Source organism: Diplotaxodon limnothrissa, linkage group LG17 (genome assembly GCF_057381915.1).
Source record: "Diplotaxodon limnothrissa isolate DT_005_m linkage group LG17, D_limnothrissa_male_GT1.1, whole genome shotgun sequence".
Taxonomy (NCBI): Eukaryota; Metazoa; Chordata; class Actinopteri; order Cichliformes; family Cichlidae; genus Diplotaxodon; species Diplotaxodon limnothrissa.
Window position 1 is genome coordinate 27,515,686 of NC_140612.1, and position 27,007 is coordinate 27,542,692.

Genomic DNA, 27,007 nt, shown 5'->3' on the forward strand with positions numbered 1-27,007 from the left:
GAAAATGGGCTGCCAAACAGACCAAACCCTAAATACTGACCTTTTCGATGTGTTTTTACTAAACAGGCTGGACTATAATGTTGCAGTGCCACAAGCAATTCAGTACTACTCTTTCAGCCCTGTTCCCCTTACCTGCAGAGTCCTCCTCTTTTTCTACCCTCCCAGGTAAGTGCAGTTAATAGTACACACCTGCACCTCAGGTGTAATGTAGACAGCAGAGTGGAGAATAATGCATGTCTCCAGCACACACTTCTTTGAATATGATATAAATTTCAGGATATCAGATTACAGCTCTCGAGCAAGGGGTGGGGAGTAAAGGAAGGGAGAGCACACCTGAAGTAAAAGGCAGAGGAAATGTTTTCTCCACCTCTTTTCACTGTGAAGTAGAGGAGTGTACCTAGCATACACAGGAGCACCAGCATGAGAGCAAGCTGGATGAAAGCTTTGCTTACAGTCCTCATTGTGGCCTTCGCATTGCTATACCTCAGCTCTATTAAGAAGGAGGTCCACATTCATTCTGAGAGACTGCAGAGGGTCCATTACAATGACTCCATCAGGGGTCAGGGAATCGTCAAGAGGATGGAAAAGATGGAAACAGACATCAACAGGCTGCGTGAGTTAAAGTCTCAGTTTGGCAGCTGCTTATGTGTAAAGTCTGTACTTAGAGTTCAGTGAAGAAACAATGAAGGCTAGATCTGTTCATCTGAGGTGTTTCTCATCTGCTACACATGAGAATTTCTGAAGCGAAACAATTAAAGTAACAATTATTATACCCGCCTGCTTTACTACTCACTTATTTTCGCTTTTTAAGTCGACATTGCTAAAAAGTACCAAACTGCTCTTACCTGACTGTTACTGACTTGGTTTTCACAGACAAAAAACAAATTAGATGGACAATGCAAACACCATGTGGTCATTTCTGTCCGCAGTCAGTTTAATGAAAAAGCTTGAAAAGAGGGCACCAGCAGCTGAGAGGAAGGAAGAGGTGAAGGACAAGAGGAAGATGGTGAAGAAGCTGTACCCCAACTCTGATCTATTCAAGAAGTGGGGTGACGATCTGTCGGAGGAGGAGCAGAAGGAAGCCGAGCAGTTGTTTCAGAGATATGGATACAACGCCTTCCTCAGTGACAGGCTGCCCCTCAACAGAGAGATTCCCGACACCAGGCCTCCGAGGTGAGTGCAACACACGAATCCGAAAGGAAATCTAAAAACACACACCGAGCTGCTTTGTGTGTGTTTTTGAGATCGATCAGCAACAATGACATTTTATTGTCTTTGTTGTCTTAGCATGAATGCATATGAATTTAGTACATATACACACTCAATGGCCACATTATTAGGTACATGATTGCTAATGCAGATATGTAATCGGTCAGTCATTAAGGCATGTATACACGGTCAAGATTATCTTCTGCAATTAATCTTGACCCTGAGGAAAAAAGGTGATTTAACTGATGTTGGCTGTGGCATGTTTGTTGGTCTAAGTATCTCAGAAACTGCTGATCTTCTGTGATTTCCTTAAATGACCATCTCTTGGGTTTTCAGAGAATGGTCAGAAAAAGAGAAAATACCCAGTGAGCGCCAGTTATCTGGGAGAAAATCCTTTGTTTGGGTAAAAGGTGAGGCTATTTTGAGTGGAAAGCAAGGAAACGGTAACTCAAATAACCACTTGCTACAACCAAAGTATGCAGAAGAGCATCTTTGAAAGCAGAGCATGTTAAACCTTGAGGCAGATGGGCTACAACACCAGAAGACAATATTTGAATGAATTTTGCATCAAGAACAAGAAAGCATGCCTTTCATCAACATTATTAAAATTTAAACAACAGAGGCAACTTCACTATTGATGCTGACCGTGTCCATCTCTTCATGATCACAGCGTACCTGTCTTCTGATGGATGCTTCCAGCAGCATAACACACCATCAGATCCTGTATGCTGGTTTCTTTAACATGAAAATAAGTTGAAATGGCCTCCACAGTCGCCAGATGTCAATCCAGTAGACAACTTTGTAATGTGGAGTGAACTCTAAAGGATACAATTTCAACTTAAAAACATTTAATTTATTACTTCTTCAGGCTGCCTGCTATTTTTCTGCTCACAGGTGTGCTGTGAAAAATTATCCGAAGGATCTGCCGACCATCAGTGTTGTGTTAATCTATTTGGATGAAGCTCTTTCAATCATTAAAAGAGCCATACGCAGCATCGTGGACAAGACACCAGCTCGGCTGCTGCAAGAAATCATCCTGGTGGACGATCACAGCAGCAACGGTGAGTCAGCATGCTTCCAAAATAATTTTCATATCATTTTCAGACTGTGGTGGATATCCTATGTACACAGGGACGGTACTCAGATATCTGACAAATCTGAAACCAAGCGAGAAAGGAAGGCGCTCACCGCAGCTTTAGTTTATAATGCAAATGATGGCAGAAACTACATCCTTTTATTACAGGCAATAAAAGACATCAGTGTAAAATATGAGATGTAGTTTGAGTAGCAAAGGCTGCACTGAAATTGGACACGGTTGCTTGCGTTTGTGGGTTGGAACTGAAAACATATATCAGGGAGTGTAATGTGTAATTGCGATGTTGCTGTCCACTGACAAAAGAACTGATAATCCTAAATAAACACGACCACGTGTGTAGAGTACTCGGAGTAGCAGAGTGGCTTTTACAGGGATAGTACTCTGTATGTTATTTTTAATTACTATGAGTATGGCAAATAAAAAAAAAAATCTTGTTTTATATTCAAAGAAGTGCCAAATCTATCAGCTGATTTGTGAAACAGTCTTTGAATTGTTTTTATTAACGATCAGAAAAAAAGTGATTGTTAGAGGCATGAGTAGATTTAATCTGCAGCTCATATTGCTGAAACAGTTCTTTATTTTCTGCAGAGGACTTAATGGAGAAGCTGGATGATTACATCAGCTTTATCCATGAGGAGCGTCCAGGCCTGGTGAAGAAAGTGCGGCACTCTGAGCAGCTGGGCCTCACCCAGGCCAGACTGTCGGGCTGGAAGGCAGCTGAGGGAGAGGTGATTGCAATCTTAGACGCTCACATAGAAGTCCACGTCCAATGGTTGGTTTAAGATCTGAGTGACTCTTTTCAGAGCTGTGGTGATAATCCTGTAATTGGCCCTCATGTTTCTTTTAAAACTGTTTGTGCGTGTCTAGGGCAGAGCCTTTACTGGCTCGGATTAAGGAGGACCGGACCGTTATACTGACGCCTGTTTTTGACAAGGTCAACTACGATGACCTGACACTGAGTTCCTACAATACTGCATCTCATGGCTTTGACTGGGCAATGTGGTGCATGTACGAGTCCTTCAGACCTGAGTGGTATGCCCTGGATGATGAGACGCAGCCTGGCAAGTAAGAGTCACATTTAAAGACATCACATTTTACGCATGAACTCCCAGCATGTCAGGACAACACAGTGTGGACGTTTCAGACTCTCCGCTGAACCACGGCTTAGAAAGCTATGAAGACTGTATACATGGAGCCAGTGTTGCCAAAACAAATATTCAAGGATAGTTGCTGACAAAATCTTTCGCATTAAGCAATCTGCAGAGTGTAACACAGCACCCATGTGGGTGTCTATAGGTTGCACAAAGAGCAGATTTAAGGTTTTTGCTGCTAGAATGAAAGCAGAACACCCTTGATCACACATCTTTTGTTTTTTTTGTTTTTTTTTTCAATCCTTGGTTGCTTTGGTGTTTCAGGCTTTGCGGTCATAATTCTTGATAATTAGGTTTGCTTTGCTCTCTTAGTTTGAGTGCTGTATGGTAAGATTTTTTGCTTATTCAGTTTTTCCTTTGTTAAACGGTGTCACCAGGAGCCCCTCAGTCATGGGGATACTTGTGGCTGATCACAAGTTCTTCGGAGAGATTGGAAGCCTTGATGGTGGAATGAAAATATACGGTGGGGAAAATGTGGAGCTGGGCATCCGGGTAAGTACTGACTGGATCAAGTCCTACTGGAGACTTGGAGATTTGAAATATGTTAGTCTACCTACCTTTTATTTAGCCCCACCATATGTGCCTTTACACACTTCTTTTTGCAACCAGGCTCTGTGGCTTTAGGTGGTTTGCAACGTTATGGTTCCTAAATGCTTCCACTTTGTAATAATACCACTTGGATTTAAAGTCTTATACAAATACTGACTCCAATGTAACTTTATTTGGTTATATTTGTGATCAGTTTTAATGGGTAATCCTTTTTATATTAGTTGCATTAAAAGCCTCCAAACCTACTTTTATATGTTTTCACAGGTGTGGCTGTGTGGAGGAAGCATTGAAGTTGTGCCTTGCTCTAAAATTGCCCACATTGAACGAGCAGTAAAGCCTTACCTCCCAGACTTGAGTGTCATGATGAAGCGTAATGCACTGAGGGTAGCAGAGGTGTGGCTAGATGAATACAAATACAATGTCAACATTGCTTGGAATCTTCCCCTTGAGGTTAGAAGAGAGGGCACTTTCCGAGTTGCATTTAAGATCTAAATTGCACAGTTGTGTGCTCTGCAGGTTGAGTAATGGTGTGCGCACTCAAACATGTCTCTGTGGTCCTATTGTTTTTCCTACAGAACCATGGGATAGACATCGGAGATGTGTCGGAGAGAAAGAAGCTCAGAGAGAGGCTTAATTGTAAGCCCTTTAAGTGGTATTTAGACAATGTTTACCCCAAGCTGGACCCCCTGCATGACCTGCTCAGTTATGGAGCTGTAAGTCAAAAATAACTGTTTTGTCGGAATACATATGAGAGGTTGGATATTAAAGTGTGACCATAAAGTCTTTTTAACTCTTTAATTCTCATTAATAATTAATTAATTAATTTAAAGGGCCTCTCTGTGGAATGTTTTTAATGCTTTTCAAGGGGTTTCCCCCCCTATAAATGTATTACAGCTTTAAAAATTTCAAAATGAGACCTTCCCCAAGTTCTGAGGTTGCCTCCAATGTCCTACATGTGGACTTTTTCTTTTTTTTAATTTTTTTTAAATGTAACGGTTGTATGATGGATTCTCTGCAAAAACAAATTGGTGTGATTTATGTGATGTTTATTATCCTAAATCACAGGCTTAAAGGCCTCTTTTCTGCTGCCCCATAACATCACCCAAAAAAAAAAAAAAACAGATAACAATATCTGTGAGTCAAATTTAGCCACTTACTTGCTATGTTGGATTGTAGCAAAAGAACTGACCAGGACTGTCTTCTTTTAGCTATTTTGCTAGTGATAGACTGTGCAACATATTGTCGTGAGTGGTTGAGGTTAGCTGGGCCTCCAGTGGCGTAGTGGTTAACACATTTGTTTTCGCTGGTTTGTCTCAGCTGGAGAGACACGTCGTCTCCAGGGTTGTATTAGGGAGTCCATCAAATATGTGGCCAAATTTGACAACAGAAGCCAAAAGTAGTTTAGATACAAACTCTTTTGTCATACCTTCCCTAGACTGTATATAAAAGATGGATGTAGTTATTGTGATGGTTGCGAGGTTCTGTTAAAAAACCTCGACATGAGCAGTTTTGTTATCGCCATCTTTGTGTTAGGGTGGTAACAGTAAAGTAAACAGGGCTTGAAACTTGTGACTGAGACCATAAACGTGTTTACTGAGGTCACAGAGTGAAGGAGCCAGTTTTCAGACTCAGAAGCAAAATCCATCTTTTTTATACAGTCTGTGATTGAGGTCGCTTGCTAATAATACTAACTTCATAGCAATGAAAATGCTACATAGATAGTCTAAAATGGTTCCAGCACACTATTAATCATGATCTGTGGTGGTAGTTTTAGCCATAAATAAATTATTTAACATTACAAAGTAAATTTTTAGTTAATATTTAATTGAGGATGATGCAAGGCAAGCTTCTCTGCCTTGTCAAGTCAGCTTTGTTGGCTTTATAAAAGGACTCAGGCTTATGCGCTGGCCTCTAAGGAGTCATATGTGACATAAAATGCTTACAAGATGCAGCAGCAAGTTCAAATTCACACACATGTTAGTCCCTATTACACAATGAAGATCAGCACACAACATGGGCAGACGTCACCAGCAGCAAAGAACCTTTAAGCAGCTTTTGTTTTTTTTACGCTTATCATATTATTTTTTTATTTGAAGACTTTCCTGGGGATACATCAAGGTCTTACGGTTACAATAGATTCATTCACTGGAGAATATTATGTACTCTTACTTCGTTTTTATGCAGGGTGTGTTTCATAGTGAGAGCATCTGTAAAGCAAACTTTCCATGAATGCTCTCAAGGAACTCCCTCTTGGTGGTGCTTCTGCTAATATTTAATTGCACTGAATCTTGGTACAGTGACATTGCAGTATTAGCAAACTCCCCTTTCCCATCTTTTCTAATTGAGAATTAATTTAAAGTTAGAGTTTTGTTTTTGTTCCAGAGTCAATTTACTCATTTACTTAAAGGAAATACAGTGTTGGGAGTATTTTTATTGTAGTTTAGAAAAGATATTACAATACAAACACAATACTTCATGTTATAATTTGCCTCTTAATCCTTGTTTGGTTTGTGAATTTGGCCTCACTGACAAATACTTTTTGTTAGTTTTGCAAACTCATAATGTCGTTTCAGTTTGCATCTTTTTTATTTTTATATCAGTTAACTAAAATGTGTTTCTGCACCATAATAGCGTCTGGATTTGTCTGCTGGATACACATTGTGCTCTTTCTAATGAAAGCTGCTCCAGTTTATTTGTGCTTTTGTTGGCAGATGATAAATGATCTGAAGCCAGAACTCTGTGTTGACCAAGGCCCGATGCCAGGAAACACACCCATCTTGTATGGATGCCACTTCTATTCGACTCAAGTATGTTTAGATATTCAATGCTTACAAACAGGTGGTGATTTTGTTTTTGTAGGTAATTGTTGTTCTTTGATTTAGCACTGTTTTTATCGCTCTGATGGACAACTCTACATTGGCGGGATCAAATCTCATAAGTACAACAGCAACCGCTGTCTAGTGGACCCTTTCAGTGGTCTCTACCCGGGGCTGTATGACTGCAAAATAGCCAAACAGAAAGACTTTCACATGCTGTGGGATTTTAAACAGGTAAATATTTCAGTTTTTAAATATAGACTCAGTCAAACCTGAGGGAAGTTGCCACCCGACCCACTCTGAATCAGCTGATTTTTTTTTTTTTAAAAAGCTTTTAAGCTTGTCCAGCCAAAGGACTGTTGAGCTTATGCTACACTAGGCATAAGCTCAACTAATGAAACTTGATCACCTAGTAGGTGATGTTTTGCAGTTTTTTTAACATGTTCATTGTGGTCCTCAGTTGCTCCCAAACACATTAAAAAAAACAAACAAAAAAAAAAAAAACTTCACCCTCTGAGAAATAAAACAAGTCTGTATAATATTGATTAAGAATGCCTACAGTGCTGTGAGGCATCTAAATTTGATGAGACGCATTTGTTGGAGTCAACTAAATATCACGAGATTATAGCAGATTACTGGTAAATGGAGGAGGCCTCAGGGCAGAGAGGTCTGGGTGTCTCGGAGCAGACACATCCATACATCCAGTCCAGTGGATGTATGGATCATCATATTCAATGATACTGATGATCAATAGAGAAGTTTTTGCAGTTGATGTAAAATTAATTTGATGGTAGTCTGTTAACTTAGCTTAAATATGTTTTTCAGTCCTGAAAATCTTAGTTGGTTATTGGATATTCTTACGAAATATAAACATTGGGGGAAAAACCCCTAATTTCAACCAAGTATTAGACTTTGAGGGCCTGTACTGCAGACAATTTTCAAAGCATGAAGGTAAATTTACAAGGCAAATAACCTTGTGTTTATGTAGCACTTTTCTACTCTGCCTGAGCACTCAAAGTACTTTATACAACATGCCTCATTCACCCAGTCACACAGCACTTTTTCTATGCTTAAGTGCTTTCTATCTAACATTCACACTGATGGATGTATTCGAGAACCATTTGGGGTTGGTTCTGTACCTTCCCTAAGGATACTTTGGCATGCAGACTGGAGCAGCCAGGGCTCGAACCACCACCCTGCTGAGCCTTGCAAATATGGTGACGTTATTGTATAAATTTAAAAAAAAAAAAAAAAAAAATCAGCCTAATCTGAGGTCACATGGAAGCCAGTCACAAATGTCTGGAGAAGAAAAGGAGACAATAAAATGTGTTTATTTGCAGGGAGGACCGATCCAGAACAGAAAAACAAAGCGATGTCTAGAAATTGCGAAGGATGACGTTGGCTTTTACCAACTCGTCGTCCAGCAGTGCACCGGTCAGAGCTGGAATATACAAAATCTCATCAAAGACCACTAAGAGACTGCTGGGCAGGTCTCAGAAGATAATGAGCTGTTTATTGCACAAAAAGTGAACCTCGTGTCAAAGAAAGATCGTTAGTTGTCTTTCGTTACATCATTATTTAAAAAAGAAACAAGGTTTCTGAAGTGAGTCACTGAAAAAGTGAAACTTTTTTTCTTCTACTTTTTGTATTTAAATTAGATGTATGTGCATCAACTACAAAGAAACATTTTATTTTTCTTGTTTGTTTTGAATAGAGAAATTTCCTTGTGAACAGTTCCCCTGTACATGTTTGGTATTATGAAGACAAAAGACTAGCTGTGCATGACAAACTTGACCAAACCTCCCCCCCACTGTCAGCTGGTCTCTTGTAAAGCTTCTTCGTGATCGCTCAAGGGGTGAAAAAGCTACTAAGACACTTACAGTACCAACCTGCCAATCCCGTCAAACTGTTAGTCTTACTGTTAACAGAGACTCCAATAGCCTTAATCTTTTTTTTTTTTAAAATAAAGTCTGCTAAAGGCCTATGAATATTTACCTTTAGTGATATTACAAACATTCAGTCATTCATTCAAGTCAGTCAGGATCTAATATCACTCGGCTGTTATGAGTTGGCAGAAATGAAGGCGTCCCACTTTTTCTGCCACATGGCACGACCTGAATCCTTCAGATGAGCTGGGAGTGAGCTATACCTGCAGGCAGAAGAAGAAATATTTAGTGAGAAGAAACATACTGCAACAGGGCTTAAAACCAAAGGTTTTCTTAAAATAATATAAACATTCATGTTTTTTTAATGTGAAAATCATCTTGGAGAGATTTATAAGTTGCTTCAAAAATGCAATTCCAACATGAATATTATTGTTGTCCTGACAAATAAATAAGGACATTATCTGAACGCTTGGCTCAATTTTTTACTTTTAAATTTTACTAAACATGAGTAACTCTGTGTTAGCATAGTGCTGAACATCATATTGGAGGATACTGTTACTGATAGCATGAGTTTAGTCATCCTCGTGCACTTAAAAACTGGTATGCTCGTAATGCTGACTTTAACTAATTATATCTACATTTTCTAAGGAAAATGTTAAATTTAATGGAATCTGGTCAGATGAAATGTACTTTATTTAAATAAATAAACCTTTGATTTGATATATTTCCAGTGCATTCCTGAGAATTGTTCTTCATGTTTATTGAGAGGTGAGAATCATTGAGTGTATGTTGGACTGAAATTCATTCACTTGTATAATTTAATTCATGCTCATTCAAAGATAGTATGATGAAAACTGGCATCAGCTGTTGGCCACCACATTTTGAGCCCATCTTGTTTTCTTTGAAGGCTTAACGTTAAAACATGAATGAAAGAAATAAAGTGAAATTATTCTGACGTGATGGAGTTTGCAGCCAGTTCTTTGAGCGTGCCCAGGTTTGCTTTCAACCCTCCGATGCCCACGAATGCTTGATAGAAGTCATAGGAGAGGCCTGTGGTGCCAAACAGGGACGGGTCATCGGCACTGATGACCATCGGGTGACCCTCTGACATCAGCACAGTAGCAGGGTGGTTCCTCAGGTCTGAAACCAGCTTCAGCACCTGCAGGTCAGAGGTGAAACAAACTCAGGTAAGTTATGTATAAACACATGTACATACTGTGTGTATTTTACGATGGCAGTGCTAACAGGTCATTAATGTGACGTGTATATTTCTGTTCACTTTTATTTAAAATAATGTCCTCAATTCCTGACTTTTAGGCATTTAAGCTTCTTCAAAAACACCTGATAGATTTAGATAATCTTACAATTTTAAATCATGTTAATTTAATCGACATTTCTTGCCATTGTACCAGCTGACTTTTAGTGGTTGCAGTTTAAATTTCAATTTAATCAGGCTTAATGTTTGACACCGGTATTACCTTTTGTCTTTGGTAGCAAGATATCATTTATAAATTAAAGATTTTTATGACAAGTTAAAATTTTTCTTAGTTTTACATTTGTTCTTGACTTGGAAAGTTTATCAACCTACGTATGAGATGAGTTGTTTTTAACCATATTTCAGAAAGTGCTACAAAACTAATACCAAAGACCATACTGATGACTCATCCTGGAGGCCACAAAAGAACCCAGAACAACATCTAAAGAACTGCAGACCTCACTCTCCTCAGTTAAGGTCAGGTCACGCTAAGAAAGAGACTGTGCATCCATGGGAGACTTCCAAAGAGAAAACGAGCAAGTCCACGTCTAAATGTCAACAAAAAAAAAAACCCCAATGTGAAGGATTTGGAGTGGCCTAGTCAAAGTCCGGACTTAATACGATTGAGGGGCTTTGGCATGATCATAAACCCTCCAGTGTGGCTGAGTTAAAGCAATTCTGCAAAGAAGAGTGAGCCAACATTCCTCCACAGCCATGTAAAAACACTCTTGTCAGTTATCGCAAACACTTGATTGCAGTTCTTGGTGCCAAAGGAGACACAAGTTATTAGGTTTCGGGGCAATTGGATAACTTTTCTCTTAATAAATGAAATCATCATTGAAAAGATATTTAGAATTTACTTAGGTTATTTTTGTCTAATATTTAAAAGTGTGACAAATATGCAAAAAGGGGGCAAATGCTTTTTCACAGCCTTCTACAGGTATATCACTTTGCATTGCCCATAACATTAAAGGTGGTCTCTTCTTAAAGTTAGATTGTTTTATAGTGTTAATCCTACATCACGAAGAAGCTACAAATCACAGCAGTGTCTTCTGCTCTGGTAACTTTAAAGGTATTCAGCGCAACACAGTCAAGCTGTGGGTCGGAGGTTGTGTCATCCAAATATTTCTGTGAAGGTTCTCAGTCATCCAGGTCATCGTAGTCTAAGGAGCTTGGAAAGAAAAGCGTCTGGACTTCTTTAAGTTGCTTGAAGACGTTTCACCTCTCATCCGAGAAGCTTCTTCAGTTCTAAGGGTCAAATGGTGGAGAGTCCCAGATTTAAACCCTGTGGGAGTTTCCCCCCAAAGAGGGAACAAAGGACCCCCTGATGATCCTCGACCTAATCACATGAGTCAAGATGTGAAAACGGGTGTGGGTCCCAAGAGCCAGGGTTTCGGATGAGCTCATTGTGAAACCTGGCCCCACCCTATCATGTGGTTTGCTGAGGTCAGATGGCCCAGGCGCCTGGGAAGGGATCTCAAAACTGGATTATTGTTGGTGTCATAAACCACCGCCTCAGGAAACCACATGATAGGGTGGGGCCAGGTTTCACAATGAGCTCACCTGAAACCCTGGCTGATTGTGACCCACACCCGCTTTCACACCTTGGCTCAGGCAATTAGGTCGAGGATCATCAGGGGGTCCTTTGTTCCCTCTTTGGGGGGAAACTCCCACTGGTTTTAAATCTGGGACTCTCCACCATTTGACCCTTAGAACTGAAGAAGCTTCTCGGATGAGAGGTGAAACGTCTTCAAACAACTTAAAGAAGTCCAGACGCTTTTCTTTCCAAGCTCCTTAGACTGTCATGTAATGAGCTTACCTGGTTTGAGATGGGACAAAGCTCCACAGCCACATTTCTTTTCCTAGAAAGTTCTTTGGCAAGCGGATGGTGCGCTAAAGCGTAGCCGTGGCCAATGCGCATGGTGTTGAATAGAAGGGCATCAAGAATATTTTGATCTGTGTCTGTGCCTTCGTCATCTGTACACATAGATACAAATACAGCGTACAGTACATTTCAAAATAATTTTTCAAATCTTACTCATGGTATAATGAGCTTTATGCTTTTTGATCCCCCCACCTGTCTCCCCTGCATGAAAGAAGTACGGCAATCTGACACCAAGTTCAGCTGGCAGAGAGAGGGCCTCTCTGAAGAACCAAAGACTCTTCCCGCTGTCCTCCCGTCCAACCTGCAAACCATAAGGTTAACTAGTAATGCTACGCTAGGGTACACCCTGCAAGAGCTGACAGTCAGTCGTATGAAGAGAGACAGAAAGCCATTCATGCTCATATCTAAGGTGAATTAGGAGTTAACTTGAATTTCTTAGGATTGTAGGCACAATACAAGAAGAGCAGAAAAGTCAGACAGACATGTAAATTCCACACCACATGGTCCCCAATAAGCAGATAAATGATCTCTGGACTCAGAGCTTATAAGAAGTTGAGGCTAAAGTACACGGGTCACTTCTTACCATGTCAAATCCTGCAACGACATCTGGGAAGTCCTTTTGCAGCTGAATGGCCTCTTTTACAGCAGCTTTGACCTCAGATATACTCAAAGCTCTGAAGAAAGGAACAACACACATAGATGACAGTACTTTCTAAGACTCACAAACAACAAAATGTTTAATTTTACATCAAGATATAGAAGTTAAGATGCCTGCCTGAGAAAAATCGGTTTCCAATGTTGAAAACAGGTGATAAACCTTATCAGCATTTAAGCGCAGGTTTTCCTAACAGAACTGTCCAGGAAAATAAACGGGGAACTTACAAGTAGATGGTCATAGCCGCTTACTCTAGTGGTACTTTGAGGCACATGCTGAATCTAAACCAGTAAAATTAAGACACATGCACATTTTAAGATTAAATTAAATGGTTACTTTAAAGTAAAATTTGACCTAAAAATGAATGTCTTAATAAAATTTTGTGGCAGTTGGTGCTATATTGAAAAAACAAAGTCAGCGTATCACCAAATCAGGAATCAGGTTTAATCCTTTTGGAGCCCCTGAGTATCTGTTCAAAGTTTAATATGTATATTTCAGTCTGCTGCCAGCAGAGCTAAAAAAAAATAAATTCAAAATCAACTTCACAGATGTTAGGATATCAGTCATGCTATCAAACGTGTCTCAGTGACTTCAGATTGCTCCCAAACTTTTCATCCCTAAATTGTAACGTGCTTTCTGTCGGATTAACACAACATCAGGATTTAACAGGACTCCATCACAGCTGCAGAAATCATTATACGTCCCTTTTTCATGTGTTTGGATTTATCAAATGAATGGACTGTCCTGTTCATAACTGGACTTTGTCGCTGCTTCCTTTGCAAGAAAACAGGAAGCCGAATGATTCGAGATAATATATTGAATTATCATTTAATTATTTTCCAAACTGAAACACAGTTCGACTTAAAGTAGAGCTTGGAGATCACAACATCTTGCCCCCATTTTATTTAACATGAGAAATGTGCTGCCAGCGGTTGGAAGTAAGTGGTGGGAAGTAATTTGGAGGTACATACATTGGTTACAAGGCTATTATCTAATAAGTTATTCATCTTTTCATGCCTAAAGATGAATAAAAATACTTAAAAAAAATCCTGATTGAGGTTGTCATAATTCATGCATGAAAGGGTTAAGTAAAACTACATTTCCAGTGGAGTTACTTGAAAACCACTGAATTCTTTACATTTAACTGAAGACGGTTAAAAAAAACACACACACACACAATATTTCAAAGAAAACATTATGTTGCAAAATAAAAGCTAATTTTCAACTTCCTTCCACGAAACAGGGTCCAAAAAAAACCCTGGACAAGTTACATAATGGTAAAACATATGCACATAAAAGAGCTAGTGTGCTGTCTCACAACTCATGAGGGTAATTAGTAGCATAACTGTCTCTAAAAAGACTCATAGCTCCTTATCTCACTAGTTAAAAAGGAAAGGGGAGGGGTTCACCACTTGAAAAAAAGACTAGTGAAAGACTAAATGATCAAATATTCCAGTTGAAAAAAAAATAAAAAATGTGTAAATATTATTAAAAGATTCAGAGAATCCAGAGAAATCTCTGTATACAACGGATAAGGCCGAAAGCCTATCCTTGTCTCTCTGGGGGTAGTGCATCAACAACACTCATCACTGCTTCCACTGATCCAAAAGTCTATGATACAAGAAAAAGAAAACATTTATGAACAACATCCATAAACACAGCTGCCTTCTTTGAGCCCATGCTAATTTTAGATGGGCTAAAGGGGTGTAAAAACTGTGCTGCAGTCTGGATAATCTGAGCTTTTTTTGGAAATCACAAATGTGCCATCCTCTGGGCTAAAGAGGAAATGAACCATGTAACTACAGATCACTGTGGACCTAAAAAGCCTGCACTTTTGATACTTTTTTTTTTTTTTTTTACGTGTAATCCAACAGCATGCCACCAAGTCCAGGTTTGTAAATCTGCCTTAGCATCTTCTTTTGTCACACCAGCTATGGCCTGGGAGCTCCAAGTTCAACATCCTTTGTCTAATATATCCACTCCTCTGCACACGTCCAAGTCATCTCAGCCTAACCTAACTTTGTCTCTAAACCACTGAGCTGTCCCTCTAATGTACTTTAATCTTTGCCATCCTCGTCACTCCCAATGAAAATTGCCTCCTTCAGCTTGGTTTCCTGTCTCCTGCTTCTCTTTCACTATTGCTTCTATTCTTCTCACACTCTTTTAAACCTCTAATAGCATAGCTGACTTCAGGTATATGAACTAATCCACCTTCACTACATCTATGCCTTGTCCGCCTTCCACCTGTCTCACTGACTTTCATTCCTCTTCTTTGCAGTGCATACCTGCACCTCTCCAGGGTCTCTTCAAACTGTTCCCTACTGTCAAAACAGAGCACAATGTCATCTGGAAACATGCCTGACCTTACGTTAACCTGTCCTTCACCACTGCAAACAAGAAGGGGTTCAGAGCAGACCGCCGATGCAATCTCTCTCCAACCTTGAATATCTGTCACTCCTGAGTTCCACATACAGTGTCACAGGTCCTCTCTTGGCACTCATCATCTGCTTTCTTTACACCCACAAAGAAACAGTGAAGCTGACCTTCAGCCTGCACTTCTGCATCAACACTCCAAGCGTCCGTAGTGCTCTTTCTCAGGGTGAAGCCATACTGCTGCTCACTGATCGTCTTTTCTTAACCCAGCTTCAACAGTTCTAGCGGGATAAAGCTTTTACAATACCAAACATTTATCCCTGTATTTAGTTCAATTCACTTTTCTTTATCTAGCACCAAATGACAACAGCCTGCCTCAAGGTTCTTTATTTTGTAAGATGAAGACCCTGAAATAATATAGAGACACCCCCAACAATCAATTGAGCCTCTATGAGTTATATACGGAAGAGGATTAGGGCCACTGGGAAAAAAAGGTGGGCACGTCTTTTTTTTTTTCTTCTTTTCCAGAACTCTGAGAAAAAAGTCAGAATTCTGACTTTAAGAAGGAAAAAAAAAGTCATGCCCACTTTTTTTTCTCCCAGTGGCCCTAATCCTCTTCCGTAGCAATCACTGGGTGACAATAGGAAGGAAAAACTCTTTAACAGGAAGATACCCCTGGCAGGACCAGGCTCAGGGACAGGCAGCCCAGATTGGGGGTCAAGGGAGGAAAACAAGACACAGAAAAGGCATACATAGGCTCTGTGAACTTTTCCACAATGAAGCTAATAATTTGTGGAGTGCTTAGACAGCCTTGGTTGTCACTTGAAATGGAGTGTAATTTGAGAGAAGCCCTCTCTACGATATATTTTACCTGTGGACAGAAATTATGATACGAGCCCCGAGAAAGTCTGGATGGTCTCCAATAAATTTCTTTGTAACCTCTTGAAATGTTTTCAGAGTCCAGAACTTATCGTGAATAGTTCCATCGAGCTCGTATGTCTGCAACACAGAAAGGTTTCAGTTAGAAAAGCAGAAATGTCGGATATACTGCTGCTGTAGCTGTTTAGCACAGGCTGACGCTGCAAGGATCAGGTGTAAACAAACAAACAAACCCTTGAGAGACCGCTCCTCAGTTCCAGATACAGGATGTTGTCGCGGTGAAGCTCCTCTAGGCCTTTATAAAAATAATCCTTCAGGACTGGAGCATGGGTGACTAAGCCCGCAGATGCGATGAAGGCTTTCTCAAACTTCCCCCACACAACGTCTTGGCTTGGGTATTGACCATCTGGATCCTCGGTGACCAGAGTGAGGTGCTGCATTAAACTGTAAACCACCCAAAAACGACCTTTCAGTGTTAAGTTCTCCCACTACAGCTTGACTTTACATGTTCAGGAGAGGGTTAGAGGTTAACTAACCTGTTATCAAAGCCAGTAGGATCTCCTATTTTGGCTCTCAAGGTCTCGAGCAGTTGCCAGTAGAAGCAGTCCCAGCGTGGGAAGGGCTGGCGAGCTGAGAACTGGAAGCGGACAGAGTTGTCCCAAGTGAAGCAGATGTAGCAGTTAGGTCTGTAGGTGACGTTTTTCACCAGCCACTCAACACTGACCAGAGAGGAGCTGTGGATGTGGAGGGCTGCGCCTGTCACCCAAACAGCAAGATGTAACCTCAAACTTAGGCAAATACTGAAAGTAATCATTGATGACTTGTAAGACAGGCCCTAGGGTTCAGGAATATTAAAGGCCTCCCACACCTGATAAATCTAAGAAAAACTAAACAACCTCACAGTTTCTAGGGATTTTGTTTAATATTTTTCAGTCTCTGTCTGCTCATCTTTGCTTTTCTGAAAACATCTAGTGGATTAGACATCAAGCACCACATCTGCATTCCTCTTAATTTTTTCCCCAAATCATATTTTTTTTCTCTCCATTGCTAATACATACAGCTTTTACAGCACACTACAGTATATGAAATATCAGAGAAGGCAGCCTGGGCGTGCTGCGCAGCTGTGACGTAAAGGGGACCAGAAATATGACTTTTGAGAATTGCTGCAGTGCTTTACCTTTTTGTTCTTTCTCTGCCAAAATCTAATCACTTTATCCTTGAGTCCACATTTAGGATTAACCTGAGGTCACAATGACCATGACCTTTGAATGCCAAAATAAACAATAACAGCATTAGGTTTGGTTGGGTCCCCTTGACCTTCTAAGCTCCTGCATCTGTTTCTGGTGGACTGATGCAGTAGGCCAGACAAAGCTTTAACATCACCTTTAGGCATCTTTTGCAGCAGTTTGAAGACTGGGCTCTTTTCAATGAGAGGTTTTGCTTTGAAGAAATGCAAAGCAGGAGGAAAAGGTGTGGCAGACATCTCTTGCTCCTTCAATCGATGGAGGTAAGCGTCCAGCTTCTGCTCGGCCGCTGTCAGCACCACTTGTCCTCCCGTTTGCCTGGATGCCTCCTGACGCATCAGCAGGTCCCTCTGAGCGGGGTCAGGCATCCCTTCAGTCACCCTCACAAACCACAGAAGGGGCACATAAGTGACCACAGCCCAGAGGAATGAGATCACCATGTCCTTGTGTGCCACCGGAGGGTGCTGTATCCCTACTAGAACAACATGTTCTCACTTTCGAAAGGAGCAGGCTGTATTTGGTGCTGGAAATGAGAAGATACTCCATGAAAGACATGAATACTGTCGTTAAAGGAGAAGTTTTTGTAGCTTTGATAGTAACTGAATAAATTTCAAGCTTGTTACAAGTTCTTTAGGATTATAACATGCTCACACAGTGCTGACAGATTCTAGGGTGAAGCCGCACTCAACTGATTTATTTTGAGACATGCTCAATAATCCAGGTAAGCAAATCCCAGAAAATTGATTCTGTTAATCCTGATGCTGAGAACGCTGTATCCAGATGAACAAATTCAACTTTCTAGCATAACCGTTTTACTTTCTGGACCACATTTATTATGCATAAGAGGTAACGAAAGTAGCACACAGCTCTCGGTAACAGTGACAAATGAAGGCAAATCTAACTCCTTTAAAAACAAGACCATACTTACAAGAACAGCAAGAAGCAGCGTCTTGTGTCTCTCTCCACAGTCTCCTTAAATGCTCGGCTTGTTTTCCACAAGAAACTCTTGAATGTCAGGAAAAATACTCGGAGCGACCGGATAATTGGGACATTTTTGTCTGACTAATACCATGTGATAAACTAATGAATGAAGCATGAATGGCCAGTGTTGCAAAATAAATGGGAAAGACTGGAGATCATTCAGCTGCGAGAACAATGTGCGAGTCAAAAAGAAGAGAGGAAATACTAATGGTTCAGATTTTATACTTTATACACATTCCCACAATAAAACATTTTGAATTTGAGACAATCAAAAAACAACAAAAAGAAAAAAGATGAGAAATCAAAACAAACAACCACCACACACATACATATAATTTAATCTGGAAACCTCATATACATACAGGGCACCCCTCTGGAATGATATCAGCCACTCCTTTAATTCATGACAGGAGGAGAAGGTACAGTTGATGTAACAGGAATAAATTAACTCTAAGATCATATCCAACCTTCAGTTTTGTTTCTATGGATTCCATTTTTGTGTGTGTGCGCGAGCCTATATATGTATATATATGTGCGATTGGCTGGAGCAGACACCTATTATCAACACATGGCTCCATGCAACCAAAAATGTGGTGCAGAGGGTAATGAAACTGGGAAAACCGTGACACAGATGCTATGTTTGTCATGAAACTAATCCAGTTAGAGGACAACTTGTTTAACATCCAGCCAGTCACTCGATCCCGTCTTCCCTGACTGATCAGTGTAAACTGAGGCCCATGAATGGGAGCAGCAGAGCCAACCAGTGCTTACAGCTGTACACATCTGTAATGTTGAGTTGCAGCATCTATCATGTCCCTTAATGCACAGAAAAAAAAATACAGCAATACATCACACAACAACATCTTTTTTGCGTCAGAAATTTCACAGACAAAGGAATGACGTCTTTTATATGACAAAATAAAAAATTAAAAGGAGTGTTTCTCTCTCTCTCGTACAGCAGAGGTTCTCAGTCCATAAACTTGCGGTTTGGGTTGGCACCAAAAAGAGCCACTCGGATTTCAGGCATCATCTGCAAACAGAGTGACAGGATAAGCCAACAACCATCATCTCAGAGTAACTTTCTTTATAAAACCGAAACCCCGAGAGGAGACATTTACATTTTTATTGAATGACCAAACATCTAAAATGAGAAGACGTTCAATTTACTCCTCGTACATTTGAGAAAGTACAGCTAGAACTAACTACAGTACTGTGCAAAAATCTTGAGCCCCTCCTAATTTCTTTATATTGATCCAGAAAAATGAAAAAAAAAAAGGAAAAAAAAAAAAGGTGGAAATACAGTAAATAAGGTAAAAACTGAGTTTGTACAACAAACTTGAAAGTCAGTATTTAGTGTGACAAGCTTTATTCTTCTTCACAGCCTCAACTCTCTTTAAAGAAGTCTTCAGGAACAGTTCTCCAGGCCTCTTGAAGGACACTTAAAGCTCTTTTCTGGATGTTGGCTGTTAAGATGATCCCACACTGCTTTAATAACGTTGAGGTCTGGACTCTGGAGTCTGATCCATGACTGAAAACGTTCCACTGTGCGCTTCTCTATCCAGGTTTGTTTTTGCTGTGTGTTTATGATCATTGTCATGTAGAAAAATGAAGCTGTTGCCGGTCAGATGCTTTCAGATGGTACTGGATGGTGGATCAAAATCTGATTCTACTTTTCTGCATTCATAATTGCATCAATTTTAAATAGAACTCCAACACCACTGACAGAACCTTCATTGTGCTTTACAGACGGCAGTAGACACTCTGTTGTACTTCTCTCCCGACCTCCTCCGGACATATACGATACAATTTAAACCAAAAATTTTAAATGTGGCTTCACCTCCATAAGACCTGTTGCCACTGGATTTTCAGTCCAGCTCTTGAGTAATTTGGCATAACTCAACCTTTTCTCAGTTTCTCTTTCTTAATATTAAGCACCTTGAGACTGTTATTTGGGACTATATAGTTTATCTGTTATATGCAGACAACACTGGTTCTTCCCTTGGGTTAGGTGTCCTTCTTATGTGTGATTCACAGATTCTTGTTAAGTGGCTTAACAAAAAAACAAAACGTTGTCAGGTGCAGGACTGAAAATGAGTGAAAAAGCTTCCAATGTCCAAAGCAAAGCTTTGACAGAACTTCAGAAAGCCTGGAGAACTGTGGCTCCTTAAAAGCAAAACATAAAGAAAAATGGGTGGCTCAAGACTTTTGCACAATCCTCAACTTTTCTGTCACCTAACAAGCTGATTCAGCAAATTACTAAAATCGAAGTTAGAATATATGGAATATTCTTGAACACCCACTACTGTACTGACTTAATATTCCATCTGTCATAACTCTGCTCTCTGCCACCTCTGTAAATGTGCAATACTAATGAAAAAGAAACACTACAAAACTTGTTTTCCTGTTTTATTTACAGTTAATAGCATAAAGTCACTAAATAAAAACAGAGTAAAAAGAAGTATGTTACTGGATGAAGTGCAAGACCATTTTCTGTGACTACAGTGTAGTTTTACTGAATTTTTAGAAAAAAAAAAAAATATTGCTCACCTCTTTTAAACACACTGATATTAACTTCAAAATGAAAAACTAGCCTACAGCGAGATGGTAACTATCTTCATACTCTTTATATTGGTAAATATAGTGACATGTCTCAAAGTAGGTAATGTTTATTTATTAAAAGCCTCAAATTTCGTCGAACATAAGCATTGTGTATCTTTTTAAAGTTTAAAACAGAAACAGAAAAAATATTGCACTGAAAAATGAAGTTTGGTATTAAAACAAAGTCATTTTTTCAAATGCATGTTAAGAATACTGTTTTACTTTTTCTCTGTTGCGTACATTTTAAGAATTTAACACCATGCCACCAGTGTGACGATGATTTAAAATGCAAGTTTGTTATATATAAACAGAATAATGTGCAGTTAGAGTAAACTAGTGCATTTACAATGTGTGAAACAAGAAAGATAAAATGATAAGATATGCATTTCCTACCTGCTGAGCCATGAGGTCCAGTCTGCTCTCCAGAGTGTTGGACACCTTGATCTTCCCGTCTCCATTATAGATCTCAATACCTCCAGACCTGCATGCAGAAAAAGTTTGACATTTTGATCTCAAATTAAGAGGTGGCTAAGTTTTCAAGAGAACTTCCCCTTAGTGATCACTGGTTTGTCGTTCAAATGTGATTCTGCTTACACGTCAGGGGAGAGGAAGTTATCCTGGTCAATGCGGACCTCAATGTTGTTCTTCACGGCTGCTTTATATATGGAAATGTTCTTCTGGATGGATGCCTGAAGGGTACAAGGAAGTTTGGGATGAGATTTCATCTGATACAAACAACTGGATCAGCACAAAATTTCCCTTCAGTAACTGAACACGTATCATTAAACATGATAACTTTGAAACTGGGTTTTCCCCACACTGCCCACAGCAGGGCAGGTGATACTGCACTGCAGGGTAAAAAGGGTAAAGAGACACCTTCTGTTTTACTCACCTGCACCAGCGGTATGTCCTGTTTACGACAGCGAATGGTGACTTTGGGCTCCAGCAGCTGGTAAAACCCCTGATGAGAGACGGTTATTATGTTATTTTAGTTTTTAAATATCTGCATAGAATGACAAATATTTTTATATCATGAAAACCTTTCTGTATCATACAATAAAGTTTAGGATCAGCACAATGTAAGCCCTCCAGAAAGTATATTTAAGGCGCTTCCACACTGGTTTATTAATACCTAGAGGCTACCTGAATGCTTTATAAATAGTCCTGTGTCTTGTGGTACCTCACAATTAAAAGATGGGATTTAACAAGAGCAGGGGCATTTCCAGGGGGGTTATAGAAGTTTGGGCTGTTTTTACAGAACAAATTAAACTGGAGACGGTGTTCTTAGGGGATTATCCAGAGGAACACAACCTAATTGCATCCACATCCATTGTATTAGTGAAATACCACCGCATATTTACTAAACAGAATATAATTAGCTTATCTGATTGGCCAGACAAGATTAATATGATCATAAAGTCTGGCTGGTCTTCTCTACAAGATCACCTCTTCAGGTATCATCCCAGCTTTCTGCACTGCTGGAATCAGAAGGAGGAGATGCTAAATCATTGTCTTTTATTTATCTATTTATTTTATGATAAATTAGCTGAAGTGACTCATTACATAAATTTGAAGTCACAAGGACAATAATTAAAAGGATCCACATGCATTGCAGTGGCAGGCAATCTGTCCAAAAATAACTGATGCAACTACGAGATATACAGTAACTAAGTAGCTGTGTTAGGCCCGTTTTTATTTAATAACTGCTGATATTATTGAATTTAAGCAAACGAAAACAACAACAACAACAACAACAACAACAACAAACAAAAAAAAAAAAGCTGAAAACTCTGTGAAATCAACTTAATATGTCATTAAAAGTTTTATTTTTCACGCCAGAGGTAAAACATATTTGGACTTTATGCTGAGAGTGTGTGTATCCTTGTGTTTACAGTGCAGTGATGTTATTATGGCAGGGTCACAGCCCCCCTCTCACATTCTGGGGACACAAATGAGGATCCTGCTGCTCTAAAATAGCTGAAATCTTTTAGTACAGATGGAACTTGTTTTACAGAGTAAATTTCATTGGTCAGAGGGATGTTAGCGGGCAGGCCTCGGAGTATAAACCAACCTGTAAGATCAGTCCATCCATAAGAGTTGAATACCTGGCCGGGTCTTTTGCAATGTTAGCGAGCCGCTGGCGAGCTTCATTCAGCATTTCCTGAGGGTACAAAAAACACACCTGATCTCTTCTGTTTGCACTCTCAGCTGTGATATTTAACCAGCCCATCTTTCGTATGTATATAAACTGATGACAGAGACTTACCGAGATCATATCATCACGGGCCTTCAGCACCTTCAGTCGAGCCTGGTTCATCAGGTTAGACATCTGACTGTTAAGCAGACAAATAACACACACATTGGTCCTGCTTATATCCCAAAGTGAGACTGTGTTTGCTCTTTTCTTAACCCTGCGCACTGTTCGAGGCAGGTCACAGAGGAGGTACTGTTGGGTGAAGTGGCTAAATAAAATTACAGAAACTCTGTCACATTACAGCCGTTTCTTTGTTCTTAAAAAGGCCAGATTGAAAGGAGGAAGGAAAGAAGGGATGGGCACGATGTGTCCTGTGATGTCTCGCCACGACTCACATTTTCTTCTGTTGCTCAATCTGCTTCTCTTTCTTCTCATAGTACTCCATTATCTTCAGCCTCTGGGTCTGGACCAGGCGGCCCTTCTCAATGTTGAACTCTTCTTCTGCCTGCAGGAAGAGACACAGGTAGCTCAGAGGAATTCATGGCAAACAGAAATCTTTTTCACATAAAGAATGACATTTAAAAAGAATATTTTTCTCTAATAATGTAAGAGAAACATGAAAATATTTTGGGAACCTCACTAAACAACGAAGGTTACTATATGTACACACACACAACTCTTCTCATAATCAGCTTTCCTTGCTGTAAAATAGTGCCTGAGGCTGCTGGAACTTGTGGACCATCATATGTGACACAATGAGAGCAATCCATATCATCTTGTAATGCAAGCATGCAGCATCAGCACCACCTAATGGTGATTGACTGGTGTTGGAGTCTACAAGGGCTGCACTGATCACCCCTGAGGTGACCTCCAGCTTGCCCTGAAGTGGTTTACAGCAGGAACCTCCTAGCCTGGGGCCATAGCTCTCATCCGGAAAAAGTTGGAGAACCCACTCTGGGTCGTTGGAGGAGTTGGAAGAATGTCACAGTAAAGATGACTGTTGTGACAATGCCGATTTCCCCTTCTGTTCACGTTTCTACCCTCAGCTACATGATGCAGGTGACTTGTATGGTCACGAGCTCTGGTAGCGACTGAAAATAGAAGTTTGTAGTTACAAACTGTGGAATGAGCTTCCTCCAATGGGTCTCTCAGTTCTCCCTTACAGATAGGTTTTTTGGGGGGGGGGGGGCCAACACCAACACCACAAGTAATGGGGGCTGGAAGACAGTGTGGCTGAGGAGAGCATCTGGAAAGCAGCAGAACATGGATGGATATTCTTCTACTTTGGACTTCTCCCATCATCCGCCCCCTTCTCCACCACCCTCTGTCACATCAACCCTCTACATGTCCTCCTTCACTACGTGCACTGTCCGCTGATGGACGTTGCAATTTTAAAAAATAATTGATTGCATATATTAGCTGGTTTGTTGCTTTTTTGTTCTCCTCTTAAGACAAAACAATTAAATAAATCTATGTAATGACACACAGTCTGATGGGGGCCAGGAGGCCTGATGCTTCTAAACATTAAGTTCATTAATTACATGAAGACAAAGTTACAGGTGACCTTTAATGTCTGTCCACATAGTCCAATTCCCTGTCTTTCCTCAGCTTTGACTCACGAATAAAGACATAAAATCTATCCAGCCTGATATCTGTGCACAGCACTGTGTGGTGATGTGTTTTCATACCTTTGCATCAATTTCCTCCGCCTTCTCGTTTGCCTCCTGCTCGATGAAGGCCATCATGTGCTTAATCTGTGGATGGGAACAAAATATAACTAAAAACAAGCATGTGTTGTATATAAAAAGCCATAAAATTTAGATCCCATAGAAACAGCTTCTTTGATTTTTATTTTCACTTCGCTCCAAATCCGATTTTTGGAAAATCTAATACACGTTAATCTTTAAACAACATTAGATCTGATCTTTGTTGATCTGAAGATATTTTCAGAGCCTTCAAAGACCCTCATGACAAATATACTTAGCTTATTTCACATTAAAAAAAAGATTTGCACCTAATGCAACTTGTGACTTTCCTTTCTAATGCAATACACTGGAAATGAAACTCATCATTAAACTTTTGGTAAAACGATAGCAAAGCATTAGTCTGGTAAACATCAAGATAAAGATTAGTACATTTTACTGTGTGAGGTGTGTCATCTCTGGTTTGAGATAGGAAAAAGACACCTTCAAAAAAAAAACAAAAAAAAAAACGTCTAACAAATACTTCAGGATATCAGTGAGTTTTGTTATTTTTCAGTGTACATGAAGCAAAATGTCAGCGATTTCTTATATCTTTCCTCCTTTGAATCCTATTAGGGATACCTCTTGTTTCCCTTTCCTGACCTGAGCGGTTTCTGTCTTATTTCAGGCCTGCTTACAAACAAAATGACTGGGTGTACATCAGCAGTTAGTGATGCAGCTACTCTTAGATAAACCCAGAAACTATTCTAATGGTTTTCCAATCACATCCTTACAGATATGTACTGAGGTATCAAAAATTCATCATTAAGGGTAGAGAGGGCATCTTAAAATCTTTACTGGGGTGGTAAAGATGAGATTAAGCCAGGGCGGTTTCCATCGCTTCAGTGAAAATGTTTGTGAATTTTGTTGCACATCGTCATTTTACCAACTGTGCAAAGAAACAGGTGATGAGCGAGGGATGGATCTCACTGAGGAAATTAAAACTATAATTTTAAACCACGGGCTCACTGTTCAGCAACTCTATTAATTCAGATAATGAACTTCATGTATTATTCGATGTAACCCGAAACTAGGAATTGAGCCCACGAAGTCATCAGGAAAGTGTCCACTGAGGTCACATAGGAGCTGTTTCCCCACAGATTTCTATACAACCATGAATCTTTTTGGGGGGTTTTGGCAGCCAGGAGAGTCGCCCTCTGATGGCCCACTACTAGAAATTCCACAATGGCTTCACACAAATTCTGTGTTTCATACAATCTAGTGCTTAAACTTTTATACTTATGGTTTTACACATTTCTAAGATATAGCGAGGGACACTCATGAGCATTTCATATTGGACGGTGTCAGTATTTACAGTGTTGACCCTCCTCTGATTGACAATGAGCCATTCTTGACTTATCAGAGCTCAAAGTTCCGCTCGTCCTCCTGCCTTTTAGGAATCAATCCTCGATGGGATTAAGAACTGGGGAGTTTCCCTGCCATAAGATCCAAAATGGTACTATGATGACCGCTGAGCCACATAATTATCACTTTTGCTTCATGACTTGGTACCCCATGATACACGGGAAAACATTGGCCTTTGAGAATGTGTTATCATATTTTCTGACACCAAATAAAAGTATAACATATAAAAACTTATTAACCCATAACCCTTTATTGCCACTTTAATTGCTGTTTCAAAACTATTTAAATAACAGCAAAAGTAGCTAATATTAAGATTTGTTGAAAATTAAATATATTATTAATGTGTGTCAAACAGCCAACTGATATAGAAATCCCTGGTCATGGCAGTGTACAGTGGGAACTTTTTATTAGACTTATTTTCCATATTTGAGGAGATTTCCAGTGAGAACACGGTGGCTCACTCACTCCAAGTTCCTCCTTCTTGGCATGTGTTCATCATGTGATCATGCAGAGATGCATGACCCTCAGTATCACATCCTTAAGTCTCAGCTGCAGAAATAGCGGCTTATTTGGGTCCAAGTGTCAATTTTATGTAAAAAAAAAAAAAAAAAAAAAAAGCACCCCTTTAAAGAACAAATATTGTCCTCTAGGTGCCGTTTGTGTTTAATTCAGTGCTAACCCTTATGCAGCTCTCTCAATGTCATTCTCCTTTGACACACCGACTTCCTGTAAATCCTACAGCGGCTGAAAGTATTTCTCAGGTTTGTAACAGGCTAACGAGTCGCTTCGTTAACGAGCGAAAACAAGCGTTAAAATGGTGTCTTTATATAGGTGAAAACGGTTCATTACCTGCTTCTGTACGTCGGCATCGCTCAGCGCCATGGCTGCAGTTGTCAAAGATCCGCCTGGGCCTGCCGGAGAAAGTAAGAATTAAAAAAATCACGAATAATAAAAACCGCTAAATGGAAACAGAGACCGCGATTACTCAGAAAATGAAATTAATCCCAACATTTAAGCTTTAAAGCGGCATTTATGTACCCGAGAACAACAGAGAAGACGGTTTGAATTAATCGCCGCAGTCGTGACTCGTAAAGATGTCTACGGAGGATCAGCTGATTTTCAGAGTCAC

General features: G+C 39.9%; 3 protein-coding genes across 3 annotated transcripts; 1 reads left to right on the forward strand and 2 right to left on the reverse strand.

Annotated features, from left to right (window-relative positions):
* The first annotated feature begins 408 nt into the window (after positions 1-408).
* Positions 409-8,296, forward strand: LOC146615118 (putative polypeptide N-acetylgalactosaminyltransferase 8). The gene is made up of 11 exons (XM_085375639.1): positions 409-613; positions 930-1,173; positions 2,104-2,270; positions 2,894-3,077; positions 3,173-3,370; positions 3,834-3,948; positions 4,270-4,455; positions 4,581-4,718; positions 6,717-6,812; positions 6,888-7,055; positions 8,162-8,296. Exons 1-11 carry the CDS (start codon positions 421-423, stop codon positions 8,294-8,296), a joined length of 1,824 nt encoding a protein of 607 aa, XP_085231765.1. The 5' UTR covers positions 409-420.
* A 586-nt stretch (positions 8,297-8,882) lies between these two features.
* Positions 8,883-17,438, reverse strand: ada2b (adenosine deaminase 2b). Its single transcript, XM_085376231.1, has 9 exons — positions 17,138-17,438; positions 16,291-16,510; positions 15,988-16,198; positions 15,747-15,874; positions 12,431-12,521; positions 12,040-12,148; positions 11,782-11,939; positions 9,664-9,866; positions 8,883-8,970 (listed from the first exon to the last, which is right to left on the reverse strand). Exons 1-9 carry the CDS (start codon positions 17,436-17,438, stop codon positions 8,883-8,885), a joined length of 1,509 nt encoding a protein of 502 aa, XP_085232357.1.
* An 843-nt stretch (positions 17,439-18,281) lies between these two features.
* Positions 18,282-26,987, reverse strand: atp6v1e1b (ATPase H+ transporting V1 subunit E1b). The gene is made up of 10 exons (XM_085375665.1): positions 26,917-26,987; positions 26,728-26,789; positions 24,460-24,525; positions 23,167-23,276; positions 22,844-22,910; positions 22,649-22,738; positions 21,470-21,538; positions 21,172-21,266; positions 20,971-21,058; positions 18,282-19,009 (listed from the first exon to the last, which is right to left on the reverse strand). The coding sequence occupies exons 2-10, from the start codon at positions 26,758-26,760 to the stop codon at positions 18,947-18,949; spliced, it is 681 nt and encodes a 226-aa protein (XP_085231791.1). The 5' UTR covers positions 26,761-26,789; positions 26,917-26,987; the 3' UTR covers positions 18,282-18,946.
* Positions 26,988-27,007: the final 20 nt, after the last annotated feature.

Excerpts from the sequence above, each read along its gene's own strand:
- LOC146615118 (XM_085375639.1), top strand. The coding sequence starts at position 421 with ATGAGAGCAAGCTGGATGAAAGCTTTGCTTACAGTCCTCATTGTGGCC. Across the intron at positions 3,949-4,269 it reads ATGTGGAGCTGGGCATCCGG|GTGTGGCTGTGTGGAGGAAG; the intron begins GTAAGTACTGAC and ends ATGTTTTCACAG. Across the intron at positions 7,056-8,161 it reads TGCTGTGGGATTTTAAACAG|GGAGGACCGATCCAGAACAG; the intron begins GTAAATATTTCA and ends GTTTATTTGCAG.
- ada2b (XM_085376231.1), bottom strand. The coding sequence starts at position 17,438 with ATGGTGATCTCATTCCTCTGGGCTGTGGTCACTTATGTGCCCCTTCTG. Across the intron at positions 11,940-12,039 it reads CTTTCATGCAGGGGAGACAG|ATGACGAAGGCACAGACACA; the intron begins GTGGGGGGATCA and ends CTATGTGTACAG. Across the intron at positions 8,971-9,663 it reads CTGGCTGCAAACTCCATCAC|GTATAGCTCACTCCCAGCTC; the intron begins GTCAGAATAATT and ends TTCTGCCTGCAG.
- atp6v1e1b (XM_085375665.1), bottom strand. The coding sequence starts at position 26,760 with ATGGCGCTGAGCGATGCCGACGTACAGAAGCAG. Across the intron at positions 22,739-22,843 it reads CCCGTGATGATATGATCTCG|GAAATGCTGAATGAAGCTCG; the intron begins GTAAGTCTCTGT and ends TTGTACCCTCAG. Across the intron at positions 21,539-22,648 it reads TGGATGGACTGATCTTACAG|GGGTTTTACCAGCTGCTGGA; the intron begins GTTGGTTTATAC and ends GTCTCTCATCAG.